This window comes from Schistocerca piceifrons, chromosome 1 (assembly GCF_021461385.2).
Source record: "Schistocerca piceifrons isolate TAMUIC-IGC-003096 chromosome 1, iqSchPice1.1, whole genome shotgun sequence".
Lineage (NCBI taxonomy): Eukaryota > Metazoa > Arthropoda > Insecta > Orthoptera > Acrididae > Schistocerca > Schistocerca piceifrons.
The window spans coordinates 830440423-830461351 of NC_060138.1; the positions used below are offsets into that span (position 1 = coordinate 830440423).

Below are 20929 nucleotides of genomic sequence, written 5' to 3' on the forward strand. Positions count from 1 at the left end.
AAGCGGTTCTAGGCGCTACAGTCCGGAACCGCGCGACCGCTACGGTCGCAGGTTCGAATCCTGCCTCGGGCATGGATGTGTGTGATGTCCTTAGGTTAGTTAGGTTTAAGTAGTTCTAAGTTCTAGGGGACTGATGACCTCAGATGTTAAGTCCCCATAGTGCTCAGAACCATTTGAACCATTTTTTTAATTATTACTGTAGAGAATTTCATGTAGCAAACTGAATTCTCAGGACATATAGCTTACAAGGTGCATGTCATTAGGGTGCATAACGTTTGACTTGTTTTCATTAACAGTTCACTGGGCATTGTTACCACAGTCCAAATTTTGACTGATATGGTATCAGTTCTGCTTCATGAATCTGTTATCTACAGTAAGCCATATGAACTTCTTCTGACTATTCCATTTTCCTCAGATCTTTTTTTAACAAGGATTCCTTCATCATGTTCTAGAATGCCCCCACCCCCCCCCCCCCCCCCCCCCTCCGCCCTGCGCACACACGCATGGGCCTGCTGCACTATATCTTAGCTAACAGGTACCTTGTAGTCGTTTGTGCAGTCAGCTGTTAGTATCATCTCTGTTGTCAGATGAGTTGTAAGTTGTTGAACATTTTCTATTTATTGTGTATGCTAGTTTGCAAAATGTGGCAGAATACAATTCTCCATTTGTCCATTTGATTATAGCTACATTTCAGAGTCCATTCTATTTTATCTTTCTCAGGTGCACATGTTTCTTTGGAGAGATTTAATGAAATTGACTCTCCATTTTCTTTTGTTTATGTAACTGTTTGAAATATGGGCTTTGATATCTATCATTGATAAATTCTGGGAGTGATCAAATATCTGTCACTTTAGAACAGCCAAAGTGAGGAGATGCTTTCGTCGTCTGATCATTAAATGTCTTACATTAAAGGTATATTCTGTTTCTATTAATACGTGCTGTTGCATACATCGACCTGTAGTGTGTAAATTTTTTTTATAATGAGTTTAGAACTAATTATTTTGTGCCTTCCTTTCTTCACCAATTTCCAGAGATTGCTTTAATGTGACAGGCATACTTGTGTTTCTTCCTTAATGAGTTTTTCCTTTAATCAGTTTTATATGGTAATTACACATCTGGAATTAGAAAACTTTTTTCGATTTTCTAGTAACCCATTTCTTGTTCCCTACTAATGGTCCTTGTTTTATTATTGATTTATTTTGTCCATATATATTTGACTGTTCTGTTAAATAATGTTGTGTACTTCTTGTTACATTCCACAAGGTTGACCATTCCGTTTATTCCATATGTTAGTGCTTGGAATTGCAAATAGGGAGATTGTGTTTTTTGACATAACTATTAATGCATATTCATGGATGGTATTTGTTTCCAGCTCTTGTATCCAACACTGGTTTGCCTGTTACCCCAGCTGTCCCAGAAAATTCACTACCAGAGACAAGAATTGAAGATGGTAAATTGCTCTATGAGAGGAGATGGTAAGAGATCTTTTGTCAGTATTCTTGTTTTGAAATTAGCAAAAATGTTTAAAGCATTGGTTGAAATTTAAAAAGTTATTTGTTTATAGTATTACGTAAAGAGTGGACTAAGACCACCCCATTAGTTACTTGTGTAGGTATCTGTTTTGAGGTATGACCAAAAGCAGCAGTTCTTATGTGTAGATCTTCGAGACTACTTGTGAAGCAGCAGTGGAGTCTCAGTTGAAATATGGCTTAAATGTGTTATCTTCAGAAATATGGAAGGAATTTCTCAAATACACATTGCAATTAAATTGAATTGGAGATACAAACAGAAAATAGTAAATGTATGTATCTGTGCAGTATTTGTAGTGTATTAAGAGGTTTAGTGGTCAGTATTAATTTTTTTGTGTGTTCATGTATACTAACATTAATTGGTGGTATGATTTGCTGCAGTATCTTAGTACACTATTTGCTGTCATTATAGATCAACACTTCTTTAGGATTTATTGTGAAATTTATGGCAGTACATTTCTAGACCAAAAATTCTAACCTTCTTTCAACTTTATTCCTTTTGATGTGAAGTTAATGGGTAATACCACAGAGAATGGAATGGCCAAACGTTAATCTAGTGTTACATTAAAGTGACTTTTACTTCATTGTGACACAAATGTCCAGAACATACTAAATCCCTCATTTTAAACTATTATACACTATGAAACTTAACAAAAGTGGACGTCATTTCAAATTTGGAAGTAGGGAACTGTATATTTGTGGAATATGGTCCAGCTTTAAAAAAATGAGTGGGAGTATGAAAGGTAGATGATACAGGCAAGATTAGGAACTGGAATTCAAAAGAGCAGGCTAGTAATTTTAGAGATTTTCAGACAGTTACCTGTATCTAAGTATTTCACCTCCACATTACAAACATCTGCTTACAGCCAACCCTTGCTACTGTTAACTCATTATTAGCAATGGAACTTCTTTGTGTTTACATTCCATTTTGTATGAAGTTAGTGATCACAGGTAGCTCTGCCTCTGGTGATTTCAGTGGTCCCAGTGGCTGGGCTGGAGTTACTAGTGATAGATGGATGCATTGGACAAGATATGCATCTGGAACGGCTGTACAGGTAAGATCCCAGGGGCAGAACACTGCTTAAGTGAATTATAATACTGCACAGTCATGATGGTACAAGAAATAAGCAACTGAGCCTTTAGAATTTGAGAGACCAGTTAATATAAACAATTCGTTTTAGCACCTTGCTGGCTTCTTGACAAGAGTCATGGTGAAAGTTTTTGTGTATTTTCTTATTGTAACCATCACAGCATCCATGACATAATTTTGGGGAATGGAGAACCTGTAGGAAAAACAGTTTCATGCTTGACTGTAGAGATCTCATTTGGTCCAAAATAAACAAACCATATTGGCAGTTAGTATATTAGTTCCACTGTGTGCCAATATCTTTTTGATTTCCAGAATTTCGGGTGTTCACTGTGCTCAAAAGAAATAAGATTTGTTGTTTAGATTCAGGTGATGCCAAAGAGAAGCTCTGCATTTTTGTACCTTTCCTTTCAAGGGAGTGAAATAATGCGGACATCACATAATGTTATGTAACATAGTTGACAGTCTTTCACTTTTTAAAAAAACTTCTTATTCTTACATTTTTGTTAGTGTTACTTAATATGGAGTGTAATGTGATTGTCTTCGAAACACTAAGTTCAAAGAAGTCACCTATTTATACATATAAGGGTAAATGAAATACATAATGACACTAGCCCTGTAGTGAATAGAAGATACACCATCAAAGTCTACTTGAGAACAAATGTCAAGCAAGGAATACTTTTTATATTATAAAAAGCTGTCAGGAGTCAGTGGTAACAGTAATTTGCTTCCAAGCCAAGAGCATCAGTCTACCAGTTAGGTTTCTGCAATTCCTTTTCATCATACAAAGTTCGTGCTGCATCTGTGTCGACTGTTTTCGTATTCAAACACACATACCCCACTCACTATGCAAATTTAGGGTGAATTACCAACATAACTGTAGGGTAGATTTAGTATTGTTTAGGCCTTCATGGTCACTTCTTGTCATTTTGCCTGTTAGCTTCTGTTTGTTTCTTCAGCTGACATTCAATAAATGGCTGGCATTATCAAAGGTTCATCCTGCATTGCTGGTGGCCGATTAAAGTAGAGCTCGTGGGCAGATGTGTACCTATTGTGCAAACATCAGAGGGATTTTTCAAGGTCATTACTGCTGTGATTATCCCCTTAATATATGTAACTGCAGTTTGTTGCAGCACGGAAATCCAGTAACCTTGAGGCTTTTTTTTCTTGTTGAAGCTGTTGTCATGTTTGCGAATTTGTAAGGCTTGCGTTGATGAACTGGCCTGGTAGCTCTTCCCCACAGGGGTGTACCACAGAAGTAATGACCTAGAAAAGCCCTGAGATGTTTACATGACAGGGACATTAATTTCTGACTGCGATCTAGACTCCAGTCAGCCACCAGCAATGGAGGGTGAACGTCTGACAATGCTGGCAACATGTGCTGGTGAAATGTCAGGAAAAGCGTTAAACTAACTTCAACTTAAGTATGAGAGACAGAAGTTGACAGGCAATATGTTACTGTAGGTTACCAGATGACAACTCTTTAAATACATTCATCTTACCTGTGTGTTTTGAAAGTAATTCTTTACAGTTGCTAATACTTCCTCAAATTTCTGAAGAAATTTTTATACATGGTACAAAAATTTTTTACACACAGTATAAATTTTTTTTTAAAATTAGGAGAAAAAGTTTAGGTCAATTGCCAAAGTAACATGTCTTAGGTTCAGTCTCCTATTTCAGATGTGACTGACTGAAATTGACATAGTATACACAAGTTAAGATTGCGCCACTGGTTTTTAAGATCAAACCTGTGATGTGGATGTTACCTAGACTATTAGCTTCACTTGCTTCAGGGTTGATTTTACACCAGAGCACTTATTAAAGAACTGACCCTTAGATGATTGTAATAATGGTAGACAGGTTAGTGAAGTAATACACAAATAAACTACACTGTTAAACATCTTGGGATTAATAGTGCTGTCAAAACAAAATAATTATCACTTAAACTCAATAAATGTATCTTTGCCATATGCAAATGGTGGCCTTACACAATTGTGAATTCAAGTGAAAACAAAGTACTTTGCTTACTTTGTGAGATAAGGTCCATAGGACCTCGTGATGTCCAATTACCCGTACAGTTCGGCTTGCTGACTGGATAGCATTCTCACTTTTCTCATCAAATTTTGCTTTGAAGTTACTTCTTTCACTGCTTCTTTAATTGCACCTGCAGTTACCTTCAAGTTTTGGTATAGCAGAATATTTCCATCCTCTTCATTCTCCGGTACTTCAAAATGGTTGGTCAATTTGATCTTGAAAGTGCCTTATATTACCATTGCTTAAACGTTCCTGATCACATTCAGTAATCTCTCTCTCTCTCTCTCTCTCTCTCTCTCTCTCTCTCTCTCTCTCTCTCTCTGTGTGTGTGTGTGTGTGTGTGTGTGTGTGTGTGTGTGTGTGTGTGTGTGTGTGTGTGTGTGTGTGTCGCCCCCCACCTCCCTCCCTCCTCACTTCCTGGGTCCAAAAATTCTGTTGATCACTACCCTGGCTGGGAAGTCGGATCGGCATCCACTTACTTATTCCTGTCTATATCACTATGAATTTAGTTCACTGACATCCGACCAGAGAGAACCAAGTTCCCACAATATATTTTCTTCCTGATGAAGTCAGTACTGCTTAGGAACAATTACATCGTGTACATTGTGCTTTCCAGTGGGTTCGTTGAAGGATTCTTCTTTCCCTGCTTTCACATTAAGATCTCCCAAGGTGGTTTTGTTGTTCTCGCTTGGCAAATTGTTAGACTGTCCCTATCTTCTTGTAGAATAAATCATTTTTGATACCATCACTGTCTTCAATTGGGGCATAACAATATATATATGTGGCGAACTGTTTCCTGGAAATTACTGCTACATGTGAGACTCTGGGATTGATTGATTTTAAAATCTAAAGGACTGGTGCACTAGGATTCGCCACAAAACCAGTATCTAGTAAGGGATTTGCTTCCAAGGTTCAATAGAACATGATATAGTTCTCCATTTCTACAGACACAGTTCCTGTCCACCTTGGCTCTTGCAGAGCCAGCAAGTGTATTTCATATTTATCAGCTTCCTTTACAATGCAATTTGCATCTCCAGGCTGGTTTTGCTGCTCCAGGCTAGTATAGCTAAGTGTACTTCATTTCGTACTCCATGTTCTCACTTGGTCATTTTGCAGAGATCAGCCCTATCCAAGGTCCTAGTGTGTCATTTATACGGATAATTATTTTTTGAGGCAGGTTGGTAGCCTGTCGCCAACCCATCATGTGTGTGTCTCAATATATTAACACTTTGTTGTCTGCACGTCTAGTGCAGATTTATTCATTTGGCACCAGTGGCACTAATTCGGTTACTTCGCTTGTCGCTGGCCATTCTTGACATTATCGAGCAATTATAAATTGTGAAGTTTTACTAATCTCATCGTCAGTTCTTATAAGTTCTCAAGCCTGTCCCCCTACTTTCATGAAATATTGAAAATAAACGTACGTAAATAAATACAGAGTTTGTGTGTTTCATATAGTTCTTTATTTGCATTGTCTTCGATACTTAGTTTGGAACATACATGGCAGTTTCTCCATTTTTGTTTATTCATTTCGGTAATACGTATTAGTTGGTGTTGCTTAATGTGACCAGAAAGCATGTCAACTGGATCATGATGAGATGTACACGATGCAGTGGCAACCTCCAAGTTTTGCTCAGAAGCGGATAAATGATCTTCTGCTCATGAATCGGACACTTCCAATAAAAAATCATGAAATTTGAGACTCCTGTGTTCTGTATTGAAATATTGACTTGTATGGAATGCATTAAATAATGCGCAGTTAAAAAGGTACATGCAAACCTATTTTGACCATTTTATGATTTCTCTGTATATAGGGTAATAACTCAAATATTTGTCTACCCAATCCACTCCTTTCATGTATTTGTAGTAGTCTAACACACTTTCCTTTGAGTGTCAGTCAAAGTGGCATTATGTATTGTAGAGGTCATTCGTATCGTTTCGGTTTTCGAAGCTCTTCATACCTGTGTGAGTACTTCACCTTTCCTTTGATAACAAGCTTCAAACCCATTGGCTTTTGCGCGCTTTCATTTTTTGTTAAAATAATTATCCTTGTAGAAGTGATGCCACTTTCCATAAGGCGTCATTAGTTCCATCACTGTTTTTCCTAAAGACTGTGCAGCACTGGAATATATCTTGAATGAGGAAATGTATCCCATACTCGAATCACACAGCATCCGAATGAGTGTGCCATATTTCATAATTTTCGACGGATTGTAAACTTTAAATTTTAACCATCCACGCCATGGTATTATTCCTTCATCAGTTGAGATGTTTTGCTTAGATTAAAAGTTTCTTCAAACATTTTGGAAAAATAATCAATTTACGAATTGCACTTTGAAAAGCCGGTCAGCATTATCTGATTTATTGTTGTTTCCAGAAAAATGTACAAATTATGATATTTGTCTGAATCAGTTGCGGGACATTGTTTTGCGAAATATCAGTGTGTCTATCAATGGATTCGTTGACCAATAATCATTGATACTTGCTTTTTTTACAATTCCCATAAGGATAGCAAGCCCCCAACCATTTTCTAAGTTTTGGTCCTGTATCATTAAAAAATTTGGCTTTTTTTTAAAATACAGTTTCCTTCTATTGCAATTTTGACTGTAGTACTTGTTGGTTTCATTAATAATGTATTCAAATAGATCATTCCCAATACATAATTATACAATACCCTTGACACTCTGTTTATTTTTGGGACTTATGTTTGGATCCGGAGATCCTTCAAATTTATTATTGATCCTCGGTAAATCAGTCTGACCTCTGTGCGTCATCTTCTTCGCCTGATTCATCCAAATCAGTTGGCAACCATAGTGTTCGCCGAATTCTTCTTGGGCATATTTCACTATCTTCCGATGATTCTGCTTCACTTTCATTTTTTAGAGATCCAATGTCTTCTTTCCAATTGGCCAAATTGTCTGGAACACCAGACGAAATGTCCACGCATTCATCGTAAATAACTGTATCACCTCTTTTGTCTGCCTTGATGAAAGGGCACAAGTGCTTATAAAAACAAAACACCAACAGAATGCAAAAGATACTAAAGTGCTGTCACCGGTCACTGCATGACACTATGCTCATGACACCACTGTGGTGTTGCTGGCCAGTGATTGATACTATGCATAAGACACCACTGTGGTGTTACCGGCCGTTGACCGCTATTTCGTGCACTACACCACTGTGGTGTCACCGGATGGCATAGTGTTAATTATACGAAGTAGTAAATGTTTTCAGCTGCCTCAGATGCCACAAAGTAAAGTTTGCATGGCCACTCATATTCAAGTCCAAGAAGTTTAAGTACTAACCTGCACTCACCAAAATCATTAAAAGTCCAAAGATCTGCACTCGAACTAAGATAATCACTTTAGCTAGTGTGGCTGCTTCGATATCCAGACTGTCACATACTGTGGCCAATACAGCTTTCACGATGAAAGATTACCCATCAAAGACAAATAACCAAGTTGGTGCTACTGTTCACCCCTAAATACTTTGTTTGAGAAAGGTTGTAAAATGTGGGGCATGAGAGGCAGCTCACCCACAGCCTAAATTGAAAGGCAGTTCAAAATAGATTGATAAGTAAATATATGTGTGAGTCAACAATGATATTCTACCTTATTGAAAAACAGGGAATATTAACAGAACTTTCATTTAGGAAAGTGATGGGATGAATTGATGAGTTGGCAAGAAACTTCTCATATCTGCAGTTCAGCGGAACTAATACTGGGTGGGAAGCTCCTATTGGCCCATGTGGTGAAGTAGGAACTCAAGTATGTAGAGTTATGCTACATATCATGCTGAGCAACTAGGCACTGGATGTCCTTAAGTACAATTGTTTGTGTTAATTTGGGTACGTGTTCAGTTTAATGATAGTATTACTCTATAGAAAAAACTATACAGTGAAAACGTACTGTTTGGTAAACACCGTGAGTGGTTTCACATGTAGCTCTGTCTCTAGTGTCATAGGATTTATTCTTGGATTGGGCTGGAGTAAGTGACAGTAGTTGGGTACAATGGATATGTATTATGACGGGAATAATTTCAGGGGGTAGGAACTGGACAGTAGGGATAATTGTCTGTGATGAGGTGGAGGGTAGGAGGGTGTTGGTAGGCAATGGTAGGTTATGTTGGAAGGGTATAAGGGAGTCGTAGTCTGTTTCAGGGCTTCACTTAGTAAGGCATAGCCCTTGTGGAGTAATGTGTTCAGGCATTTGTGCTGCTTGGTGGCAATAGATGTGCCTAGACTTTTTTGTGGGTAGCAGCTGCTTGTTGGAGGATCAAAGAAAACTGCCTGGAAGATTTTTTTTGCTGGAGAAGAAATGCTGGGAGAGGTGATGGGTTTAGATTTTGAGGGATTTGGTGTTGGGGCAGGAACTTCAGAATGGACTCATGGGCTGCATTGAAGGGATTCATACATGTTGAAGAGGTGGCTCAAAGTGAAAATGTTGTCACTTATTGATTGCACTGATTTGGTCTGAGAGTTGCAAGTAATCCTCAATTGGAAGATAAACATTCAGCAAGGTGATTGTGGATTTGGAGAATGATGAAGTTAGATTGAGTTCGTAAAAGATGATGTACGTATGTCATGAGTCCAGATCACAGAGATTAAAGCCTAGGGCATATCTTGTGGAAATTGAGACACACCTCTTTCATGTGGCTGTTTGAGAGGTGACACAGGGTGGTGTCAACTGGTTCTGATTGCCATCCTCCTCTGTTTGTAGGTCTATGCCTTGAAGGTATAAAGTAGTTGTGGGTAAGGGTTATGTGGGCTAGTGTGACTCTGGTATTTGGGAGACTTTCAGGTTGTGGAATTTCATCATTTACTAATAAATCTTCCTATTCTCAAACTACATTATTCATTGCACTTTGCCTGCTCTAAATTGAAATTGTCGAAATGCTTTACCAATTTACTATCATTGACCTCTTTTCTCCAATGTCTTACCCTTCATCATTGCCATCATTCTCACATCTTGTTGGTCCCACTCAGCCTAGGCTTAGAGTGATTTCTCACCACTTTCTCCTTTTTTTCCTTCTTCCTCCCCCGATCTTCCCCAATCAATCCCTTTCCTCCCACTAGATGGAACACAGTGTTCTGAAAGATAGGAGCAGTATTTTCTTTTGTGCTTTTAGTAGCAGCGGCATTAGGAGTAGCATCTCCTGAAGGTAAGTATGGACAGTTATTTTGTCCCTGCACAATATAATTTTAATTTGTTAAAGAATAATGTGAAAATAATTGAAATTACTTGCACATTTTTGAGAAACTCTGGCTTATCATTAGTATGAGTCAACCATTTGCTCAACATGGGGTGACAATCATTGTGAGAGTTGTTAGGTTCAGAGTGATTTGTGTGCCCCTTCTTTCTTGCACAAAATGTGAAACTAAAAATTAGTTTGTATGTAATACAAAGTCGCTTAGCAATTTCTTTCATGCTGATTTTGTTCAGTTCTCCCTTTGCTAAGGCCAGGCATCTGATCGGGGGGATTTGAGTGACCTGTAACCAGCATATATTGAGGCTCCTGTTGCAGAAGCAGAAAAGTGAACAACAAATTATGTTGCCATGCTTATCAGAAGAGAATGTATAATGAAGAAAAAAAAAGTTTTTAATGGGGTTGTTAATGAGTGAGAATTGTCACAGGTTGTCATTTACAGGGATGATGATATTGTTTATTAATACAAAAAATCATTGATCACTAGAAATCAGTTGGTAGATGGAGCCCAACTTTAATGGCACCAGCTAATTTGAAATATGGCTATATTTAGATTTACACTATGTAGTGAAATACATTTGTAAAAACATTGTAGTTGGACCATATCACTTTCTTATTTTTCATTTTGAATATTCAAGCATATTCCATACGTGATTATATGACACTGCATTTTTTAAAAACAATTTTTGTAATTGTTTATTTAGTGCCTTGAGGGAATTTAATTTCTGTCACTGTGACACTTGAGCTTGTTGACAAACCATGGAGAGATCTATGTAACAAATACATAATACCTCAGCTAATTTAGTACCAGGTAGGTGTGTGTAGTGCACAGTCAAATAGTTTTATCCCCCTTTCAGTTCTTCTCTCTCTCTCTCTCTCTCTCTCTCTCTCTCTCTCTCTCTCTCTCTCTCTCTCTCTCTCTCTCTCTCTCTCTCTCACACACACACACACACACACACACCGCAAGTTATTTGATTGATGATCACACATAACAGTAAAAATTGAGACAATTGAACTGCTGTACCGACCATCTCACGTTTCAGGCGTAAGCAGCAGGAGATATTAAATCATCTACATCTACTATGTGGTTGAAAATCGTACTCCAAACTATCATATTTATTGTGCTTCATAATGATTCAATTACAATGCTTATTAGTGATGATGTGTGCTGCACTTTTATGCAATATAATTAGTTAATTCCAAACAGAAAATTTTAAAAATATGTAGAACTATTTCTCTGAACATAAATTATTTTTATTTATGTATGAGTGGCTTAGTATTTTAGATTTTCTAAGCCGTGTACATATCAGTCAGTCATTTTTCTTGAGAGATAAGAGCATTGACACTTAAATTATTTTCATGAAGTGCAACTGTTTAATTTCTATGCACACATCATGGAATTTACCATGTAACTCAACTACAGCAACATTCAAAGTATCTTGGTGTGATTCTTGTGTTTTCGACTCACTAATGCTTTCACTTATATTTTAGGATCTTCCATTGTATTACTTTCATCTGCCGCTGCTGCAGTTCCCATGTAATTGCAATTTTGTGCCTTGCTTTCAGTGAAACACCAACTTTGGTATTTTTTAATATCTCACATCATGTAATGATTACCATCACAACAATTATATGTTTCCTTTTTTCTCTCAAAAGGAAGGGGGCTAAGACAGATGACAGTGCAGTTTAGCTTTAACCACAGATGTTCTGTTTTGTGTAGGCTAAAGGTAGTATTCAGAGATCTTGCACCTAGGGGACTGACAAAAATTTGATTAATTAAATTTATTGGGGTCTTCAGTGATTTGAATTTATAGTATACAGACACATTTAGAGATATAGCAGCTTATTTTATTTCAAAAGATACACAGCGAATAACAGTTTACATCGTATATGTTAATTTTGACAAATTAATTATTTGTGAAAGATAATGTTCCTTAAGTACTGGCCACTTTTTCTGGCACACCCATCAACCCTCTGTGTGAAGTTTGTCATCACTCTCTCCAACATATTAAAGGGTATAGCACAAATTTCTCGCTCAGAGGTATACTTTAATTGAAGCGCTGTATGTTGCTTACAGATGTACACTTTTTTCTTGAGGGAGCCCCAGACGAAAGTCACATGGAGTAAGGTCTGAAGATATGGCTGGCCAGTCAACATCTCCTCTGTTGGGTATCATTTTCTCTAGAAACAACTTCCGTACCTCAGATATACAAGCACTGGAAGTGTGAGCTGTTGTGCCATCTTGCTGAAACGAAGCATTTTGATCATTTATGCCACAGTGGCGAAGTTCCGAGATGAGAAATTCACACAATTTGGTCAGATAACACTCTGAGTTCATGGTGACAGCTCTCTCATTTTCTTCAAAGAAATAAGGCCCTGCGACACCAAATTTCCCTAAACCAGCCTATCCTATAACGCAGTCACAATGCAGTAGGTGCTGGAGCAGTTGCTGAGGTTTGTTTGGAGACAAGTAATGACAGCTCTGTTTATTATCATTGCCATTTAGGTAAACATGAGCCTCATTTGACTTAAAACCTACAATTTTGGGTTCTTTCTCCAACATCTCCTCCATTGCTTCAGCAATACACCTCAATGTCATGAAATCTTGAGGCATCAACACCTAAACAATCACAGTTTCTGTAGCGGCTAAAATTTAGATGGTGTAAATTGTGTTGAACACATGTATTTGATAATCCAAAAGACTGTGTGTGTGATACTGCAGATCGTTTTGGATGCTGTTGAATTGCAGGATGCACAACTTCACTGTTGTCACGTGATGTGCCCATATTCACACTGCCTCCCAGTTTTTTCTTCAGTGCACAACCTGTCTTATGGAAGTTCCTGACCCATAGCAACATGGTATTATGGATTGGAATTGCACCATTACGTGGGACATTGAATTGGAGATGGAACTTCCTCTGAGTGGTGTCACAGATTCCGCACTTATAAAGAACATCTCTCCATTGTAACTAAACTGGTGCTGTAGGGGAAAACAACGAACCCAAGCACACCCCTCCAGTACGTTGACTCACCCGATACTACTTGAGCCAACAGCATCAGTTAACATGGACTCACCTTGTATATTGGTTTAACTTCTTTTTAATTGAGTCTGAAATCTAAAATGCAACTCCCTTCAAAAACTTGCAACTACTTACTATGTCACGTACCTTTGTAATGTACAGTACACTGTGCAGTCACAGTTCCTGAAATTATCATTTATCTCATAATACATTCTCTATTTTTTCAGTGTGATTTGTTATGCAAGGGCAGACATAATGCTTGTGGAGAGTTGCAGAAACTGTTCGTAAGTTAGAGCTGATTATTCGAGTCACAGTTGTGATTTAACATATACAGTTACAGGCTTTGGCTGTTACTGGCAACCAGTACGTTTGCTTAGTTACAATGCGACAGTAACTTTGGTGTCACAGGGCATTATTTCATTGAAGAAAATGAGGTAACTGTCACCATGAACATTGGGTATTATCTGACCATACTGCGTGAATATCTCATCCTGCAATTTTGTCGCTGTGGCATAAATGGTCAAAATGCTGTCCCATCATTTAAATGATGTGGATAGACATCCAGAAAGGTTTCTATGCGTCCTAGATCCCCCCCCTTTCTCCCCAGCGTGTCTTTGAATGATGAGGCAGTCATTCCCAGTGACAGAAGTGGACAAGTTACTTTGTAACTAAGTGAGAAGGTTTGAAAACAGCTGATAACACCCAAAACCAGTAATCTGTATTAAATCACAACTGTGGTTCAAATAAATGATCAGCTATAGTGCGGTTAATGTCTTCAGTCCAGAGACTGGTTTAAAAATTACTTTTTCTACAGTTTTCATTTGTATTTATCAATTTCATTTTTATTTATCAGAAAACTGTTTTTTTTTTTTCTGTCTTCCAATTGTTTTTTTCTTTTTCTTTTTTTTTATATATATACAGAAGTTAAAAGCAACATCGACCTAACCTTTTCATGGGCACTTTTTTCTAAGCTGGTTACAGGTGTCAGTTGGTGGTTCAATGACTTGCTATGAATCACTTGTCACACCATGGCAAAACAAAAATGTTAAGGCAACAATTTTTTGAAAATTTGTGTAAGAAGATTGCTTTCCATGGACCCTGAGATGATAGTATAAAATTTTTTAGGATTTTTTTTATAAAAATGGACACTGCAAAACAAAATAAAATACAAGATTGCTAGATTACCTTTTATTTACAAAATATTAATGAAAATTTAATTCCCAGATGTTATGGAACAGTGTGAAACACGGATATACACACAATGCAACATTGGAATTGGAGCATATTATTTTGTCCTTTCTTCTTATTTTCTTGTACTGCCCATACAACAATGCCTATACTTCAGTTTTCTTCGGCTGATTTTCACCCACATTTGAAAGTATGAGTTCATCAGAAACACCAATGCTGTCTGCTTTTTTTGAAATGAATACAGGAGGACACCCACGTTGTTTCCATGGTGAGAACCCTGACGGTAATTCTCTTTGCTAACTGTAAACAGTGTGTTAGCTGCTCTCCATTTCTTGTGACTGCTGTGTACAGTATAAATGCATTTACAACAGCAGAATCAACTAGAAAACAAAAAATTGTGCACCACCATTTTAGAGATCCCTGTCTCAACCTCACACGGTTCTCACTTCTGATAGAAGAGATTCACACTGCCCTTTACACCGTTGTACAGACTCGCAGCACTTGGATGAGCTATGTTACACATGGAACCATCTCTTTCTTTTCTGGAAACAAATGTTCCATCCTTGGGAGATGTTCATGTAGACAGAGCTGTTTGTTTTTTTTGTCTTGCCACTTTATTGCAACGACTGAATCTTTGATCTGTGCCTTGAACTCACCTCGTGAACGTTTGTCGTTTTTTCATCGTTTCCGGAAGAACTTTGCTGTTGACGTAGACACTACCTGCAGAATATACGCAATTATGCAAAAGTGTTTTCATTAGGTTGCACGCAATGAAATAATTGTCAAATGCAACAACACATTTACTATTTTTCAAAGTTGGACACAATGCAAGTATAACCATTTCACCAAGAGGACCTTTGGCATTATTATCTTCCCCTGTTTCACAATAGATATGCAACTTCTTAGCATCAGTCAGGCATCAGACCTTGTACCCTCTTTTTATAGTCTTCATGGGCATATATTGTTTTATGCTCAGTCTTCCTTTGGTAGGTATCATAGCGTCATCAATGGATAATCTGCCAGAATGAGTATATGCTTCTAAGAAATTACTATTTAGGACATCAGTTTGTGGCCTCACTTTATAATTTATCGTATCCAGGAGTACCCTTCCCCACAGCCTTTGAATTATTGTTGAGATGAAGATTTTGTAAAACTGTTTTGAACCTTTGTAGAGCGATCACTTTTGGTACTGATTCAACATGCAAAAGAGGATCTGGACTCCAGTAATTTGATAAGTTTATCTGTTTGTAGCTGCCCATAATGATGAGCAACCCAATAAATGCTTTTATTTCAGATTTTGCTGTGTCCACCCAGTTCTTTGTTGTTACAGGTGTTTGAGTTCATTTGAAGATTTTGTTGCTCTGGGGATGCATATAAGTTTTTTTTTTTTCAACAATATTCTGAATGATACTTTCACTGGAGATATCAAGAAAATACTCATATGGACTATTCATTTTAGATCATGCATTATTTGGCAGTGTTTCATCCCAGTCATTTCAGGACTGTGACCACTATCACTCAGAGTGGAACTTTTGTCAACTCTGTGGAAGAACCTGCATCTACCGAACACACTTCATGTACTGAAACATTGTCTACTACTGAGGGGACCCATTGTTGAAAAGTAATGGGAAACACTGGTTGGATGTTTAGTATATCATTTTCCTCATCTGTTGAAACATCATCTGATTCAATCTTGGAAACTGACTCGTCCTGAGGAAGTGAGAAGATATACTCCACCCATTTCCTGTCTGGTGAAGTAATTCTGTGGTGAAATACCTCGTATAAGTAAATGTGCCTAATAACACCTCAATAAACGGGCTTATTGTCTACACTAAAAGTGTGAAACAGTGCTAGATGTGTGTCCAACTTGGACTGTGGGGGCAAAAATTCCCACATGTTTAAGAGATATTTTTGACGTGTTGACATAAGGAAAACTACATAAAATATCAAATAAGTACCATATGGTTACTTCCAAATGCCACTGTTTGCACATAAACAAAACCACAAAATAACAGCAAAACGTCTTTCTGCCACCAAACTGAGAACAAGAGACAAATAATACTCTGTCAGTTGCTGACAGTGCGAATGCTGGCAGTGGCAGGAATTTTCATGCGTTTTTCATTCTAATCTACAGATGGTGGCACCAGCAAGATGTGGAATCTTTAGTCCCTTGGACCATGGAAGACAATAGAGTGTGTGGGAAGGTATTTTCCCATTGCCCATGAAATGGTTAACTCAATTTAACAACTGGGATTGAAAGATTTCTGAGTTGAAATACTAAAAACTTTACTTAATAAGGGAGAATTCTTCATGTAAACTTGCCAAGAAAGAACTTCCATGTAGGGCAGTGATAGCTTTTGTTATCAGTGCTGTTAAATTTTTCAATTTTATTACATTAAGTAAACAGTTCTGTGCAGTAAACAATAACGGAGTTCATAAATTAAACATGAACAATAGAGCCATAATCTAAAGTTAAGTGAGTCATCCATCTTTGTTTCTTGTCTGTAATGCACTGAAGTATTCATGGTAGGTGGCAATTGCATTCAGGCAGTTGACATATTTTTCTTGATGCTGATGTCATACAAATAAGACTGGATAGTGAAGACAGTTGCAGAATTCCTTTTGCGTTTTCATTTGAAGCTAGTTAAACTGTATGCCACCATTAAATGTGAACTCGTAGAACATTATGTGTTATTTGGAAAGATCAAAACAGAACCACTAAATGTGAAATAATTTTTTTCTCTATTTGTTTTGTACTGTCCTGTGTGTAATATTAGTGAACTTTTTAGTTGACTTCAAAATAAGTCTTATTATCAACAATGAAACTTCTTCTTTTACATTTACAGTTATATTGCATCACACATAGCACAAACATAAAGTTTATTCATATGTGCTTGTTCATTACCCTTAAGAATTTACCATTAAGGAAATAGCAATGACTGTAAGAAACAGTAACATATCTGTAAATGGCCCAGCAGACAAGCTTCATCTACATGAAACATGTTACGTGCCATTTCTGTTGTGTTTAGAGTTGGAGACCTAATCAGGTACACACATTAGAAATCTTAGTTAATAAAGTTTTTCTGCGTTTGTGACTGCATTGTCAGTATGTAAAACTAATGACATTTGGGTCACTGTTGCAAGTGACCTCCTTCAGGGTGTGTTATTGACTGTGACAGTGGCCGTGAAAGTCTACATTTATATAATTAGATACCTTGTTTCTGCCTGTTATGTAAGATAATATGTAATTGTTGAGGCAACCAATTCCTGAAGCCTATATCTGCTGGATCCAAAATTGGTGGTTTCCGAACTACATGAACATACTCAATTGTAACTGTCACACTTAAGTTGGAGTGCTTGACAGTTATGCCTCTAACTTTTCTAAGCTCATATGGTTTTACTGGATCGACAGGGTGAACATTAATAAAACCAACAAACTGCAGAGTCAGATTGCTGACCAAAAATGGAGAAAAAAGGTCATATGAACATGTGTCCGGAAATGCATTGTTGCCACAGTAGATCGCACTGATGAATGACAGTTTCTCTGTCCATGTGTCGTGTGTTCCTTTTGTGTTGCAGGCTGTGTGTTTGATCCAGCATACTGTAAGCAGCAGAATGGTCCAGTATTCCTGTTGGGAACAAGCCGAAAAGGTGTTTGTGTATGGCCAAGCAGATAGAAATGGTAGAGGGGCAGCACGACTATATCAAAACAAGTACCCACGCAGACACCAAATGTGTCACACAACATTTCAAGTCCTTTTTGGGTGTTTCATGTGATCATGGATGCTTTGAGACAAACGTGCAGGGAGGCGACAGACTGTGCGTTTACCAGATTTGGAGGACCAGGCTCTGTCAGGGTATTGATAGGAACCCTAGGACAATCTACAGATAAGTGACCTGTTAACATGATGTAAACCAAAGTATGATTATGTGTATCCTCCATGACAACTATTACTATCCTCATCATCTGCAACACACAAAAAACACACGTTAGATGGTCAGAGCAACTGTCATTTGTCAGCACCACTTATCGTGGCAATGACGCGTTTCTGGACATGTTCATAGAACCCTTTTTCCTCAATTTCCAGTTAGGAATCAGTTCCTGCAGTTTGTTGGTTTTATCAATGTTCATCCTGTATATTTTAGCAGAATGGATGAACTAAAATTGTTCTGCCATAATGATGATCTCGTTAGCAGCGTCCATGTTCAGTTCAAGAGGGTAGTCATCCATCCCATTTATCTAATTGATAACACTGCTCCTACTTGGAGGGCTACAGACTAGGGTTTTTCAAATGGCAACAGCAGCGGAGTTAATGAAATATATTGTGTACGGTAGGAACTTCAGTGAAGTTTACTTTAAGTTGATGTTTTTCAAGAAGCTGTTTTATTTCTTCCAGGTATCATCGAGGACAGCCTGTTTACGTTGAGGGAAAGGACATCTCTCGCTTTTCAGCAGTAATTTCTGCCATTGGATTGGATGTGGTAATTTGTCTCCTTAATTTGACTCTTCTTTTCATGTACTTTGATGTGTAATATATTATATTAGTGGTACAGACAACTCTTGATAAATTGAAGTGCAAGGATGAGTAATTGAGATTAGATTAGATTAGATTAATACTTGTTCCATAGATCATGAATACCGCACTTCGTGGAACGTGTCAGGTTAGTAAAAGATGTCTGTACAAGATATTACATTACACAAAATATTGCATGACACTAATGTTTAAGTTGTTGTGTCCCCCCCCCTTAATTTATATCTAAAAATTCAGCCAATGAGTAGAAGGAGTTGTCATCTAGAAATTTTTTTAAATTTATTTTTAAATGTTGGTTGGCTATCTGTCAGGCTTTTGATGCTGATGCTGTTTGGTAGGTGACCAAAGACTTTTGTGGCAGCATAATTGCATAATTTACCCCTTTCTGTGCCAAAGTCAGATTTAACCCTGCATAGTGAAGATCATCCTTTCTCCTGGTGTTATAGCTATGCGCACTGCTATTACTTTTGAACTGGGTTGGATTATTAACAACAAATTTCATAAGTGAATATATATATATATATATACTGTGAGGATCCCTAGATCCTTAAATAGATGTCTGCAGGACGACCGTGGGTGGGCTCCAGCAATTATTCTGATTACACGTTTTTAAGCAATGAATACTTTTCTACTCAACGATGAATTACCCCAGAATATGATGCCATACGAAAGCAGTGAATGAAAGTAGGCATAGTAAGCTAATTTACTGAGATTCTTATCACCAAAATTTGCAATAACCCTAATAGCATACGTAGCTGAACTCAGACGTTTCAGCAGACCATCATTGTGTTGCTTCCAGTTTAACCTCTCATCAGTGGACACACCTAAAAATTTTGAAAATTCTACCTTAGCTACAGACTTCTGTTCAAAGTCTATATTTATTACTGGAGTTGTGCCACTTACTGTACGGAACTGTATATACTGTGTTTTATCAAAATTTAAAGAGAGTCCGTTTGCTGAGAACCACTTAATAATTTTGCGAAAAACATAATTTACAATTACATCACTTAGTTCTTGGTTTTTGGATGTTATTACTATACTTGTATCATCAGCAAAAAGAACTAACTGCATCTTCATCAATGTGGAATGGTAAGTCATTAATGTATATCAAGAACAGTAAAGGACCTAAGACCGAACCCTGTGGGACCCCGTACTTGATAGCCCCCCCAGTTTGAGGAATCAGCTGTTGCTTTAACGTTACATGAACCACTTATTTCAACTTTCTGCATTCTTCCAGTTAAGTATGAATTAAACCATTTGTGCACTGCCCCCCCCCCCCCCCCCCCTCAAACCATAATGATTTAGCTTATCTAAAAGAATTCCATGATTTACACAATCAAAGGCCTTTGAGAGATCACAAAAAATACCAGTGGGTGATGTCCAGTTATTCAGAGCATTTAATATTTGATCAGTGAAAGCGTATATAGCATTTTATGTTGAAAAGCCTTTCTGAAAACCAAACTGACATTTTGTTAGTACTTTATTTTTACAAATATGGGAGGCTACTCTTATACATTACTTTCTCAAAAATTTTTGATAGAGCTGTCAGAAGAGAGATTGGGCGATAGTTGTTGACATCCGACGTATCCCTCTTTTTATGCAATGGTTTTACAATGGCATATTTCAATCTAACGGGGAAAACACCCTGCTCCAAAGAGCTATTACATACGTGGCTGAGAATCCTACTTATCCGTGGGGAACAAGCTTTAAGTAACTTTCTGGAAATGCCATCAATTCAGTAAGAGCTTTCACTTTTCAGTTAGTTTATTATTTTACTGATTTCAGAGGGAGAGGTTGGTGGAAATACGGTTGTTTCAAACTGCACTGGTATGGCCTCTTCTATTAGTAGCCTTGCCTCTTCTAGTGAAGATCTAGATCCTATTTTCTCCACAACATTTAAAAAATGATTATTGAAAATATTTTCAATTTCTGATTGTTTGTTAGTACACTTGTTATACAGTTTTATGACACTAAAGTCTTCCTGTGTTCTTGGTTGCCCTGTTTCCCTTTCAATAGTATTCCAAATTGCTTTAATTTTATTATCAGAGTTACTGATCTCGGACATGATACACATGCTTCTGGACTTTTTAATAACTTTTCTTAGTACCGCACAATAGTTTTTATAATATTGAACAATTTCGGGGTCAGTACTCCCTCTTGCTGTTAGATACAGTTCTCTTTTACAGTTGCAAGATATTCTTATTCCTTTAGTTAGCCAAGGTTTTTTTATATGTTTTCTTGGAATTATGTTTAACTATTTTCTTGGAAAAACAATTTTCAAATACCCTTAAAAATGTATCGTGAAATAAGTTACATTTCAAGTTTGCATCGGGT

The 20929-nt window shown here is 37.4% G+C and overlaps 1 protein-coding gene across 2 annotated transcripts in view; it reads left to right on the forward strand.

Moving 5' to 3' along the window:
• Positions 1-20929, forward strand: part of LOC124714625 (sin3 histone deacetylase corepressor complex component SDS3-like) — a 100802-nt gene that overhangs the window by 73874 nt on the left and 5999 nt on the right. The window contains exons 6-8 of one of the 2 annotated variants that reach the window (XR_007005640.1): positions 1373-1475; positions 2506-2584; positions 18461-18545. Coding sequence is in view for 1 of the 2 variants with exons in the window: in XM_047243038.1 (XP_047098994.1) it covers positions 1373-1475; positions 18461-18545 (188 nt within the window). In the remaining variant the exon portion in view is untranslated. The remainder of the gene's footprint in view (positions 1-1372; positions 1476-2505; positions 2585-18460; positions 18546-20929) is intronic. The other variant, XM_047243038.1, reaches the window with a different exon arrangement.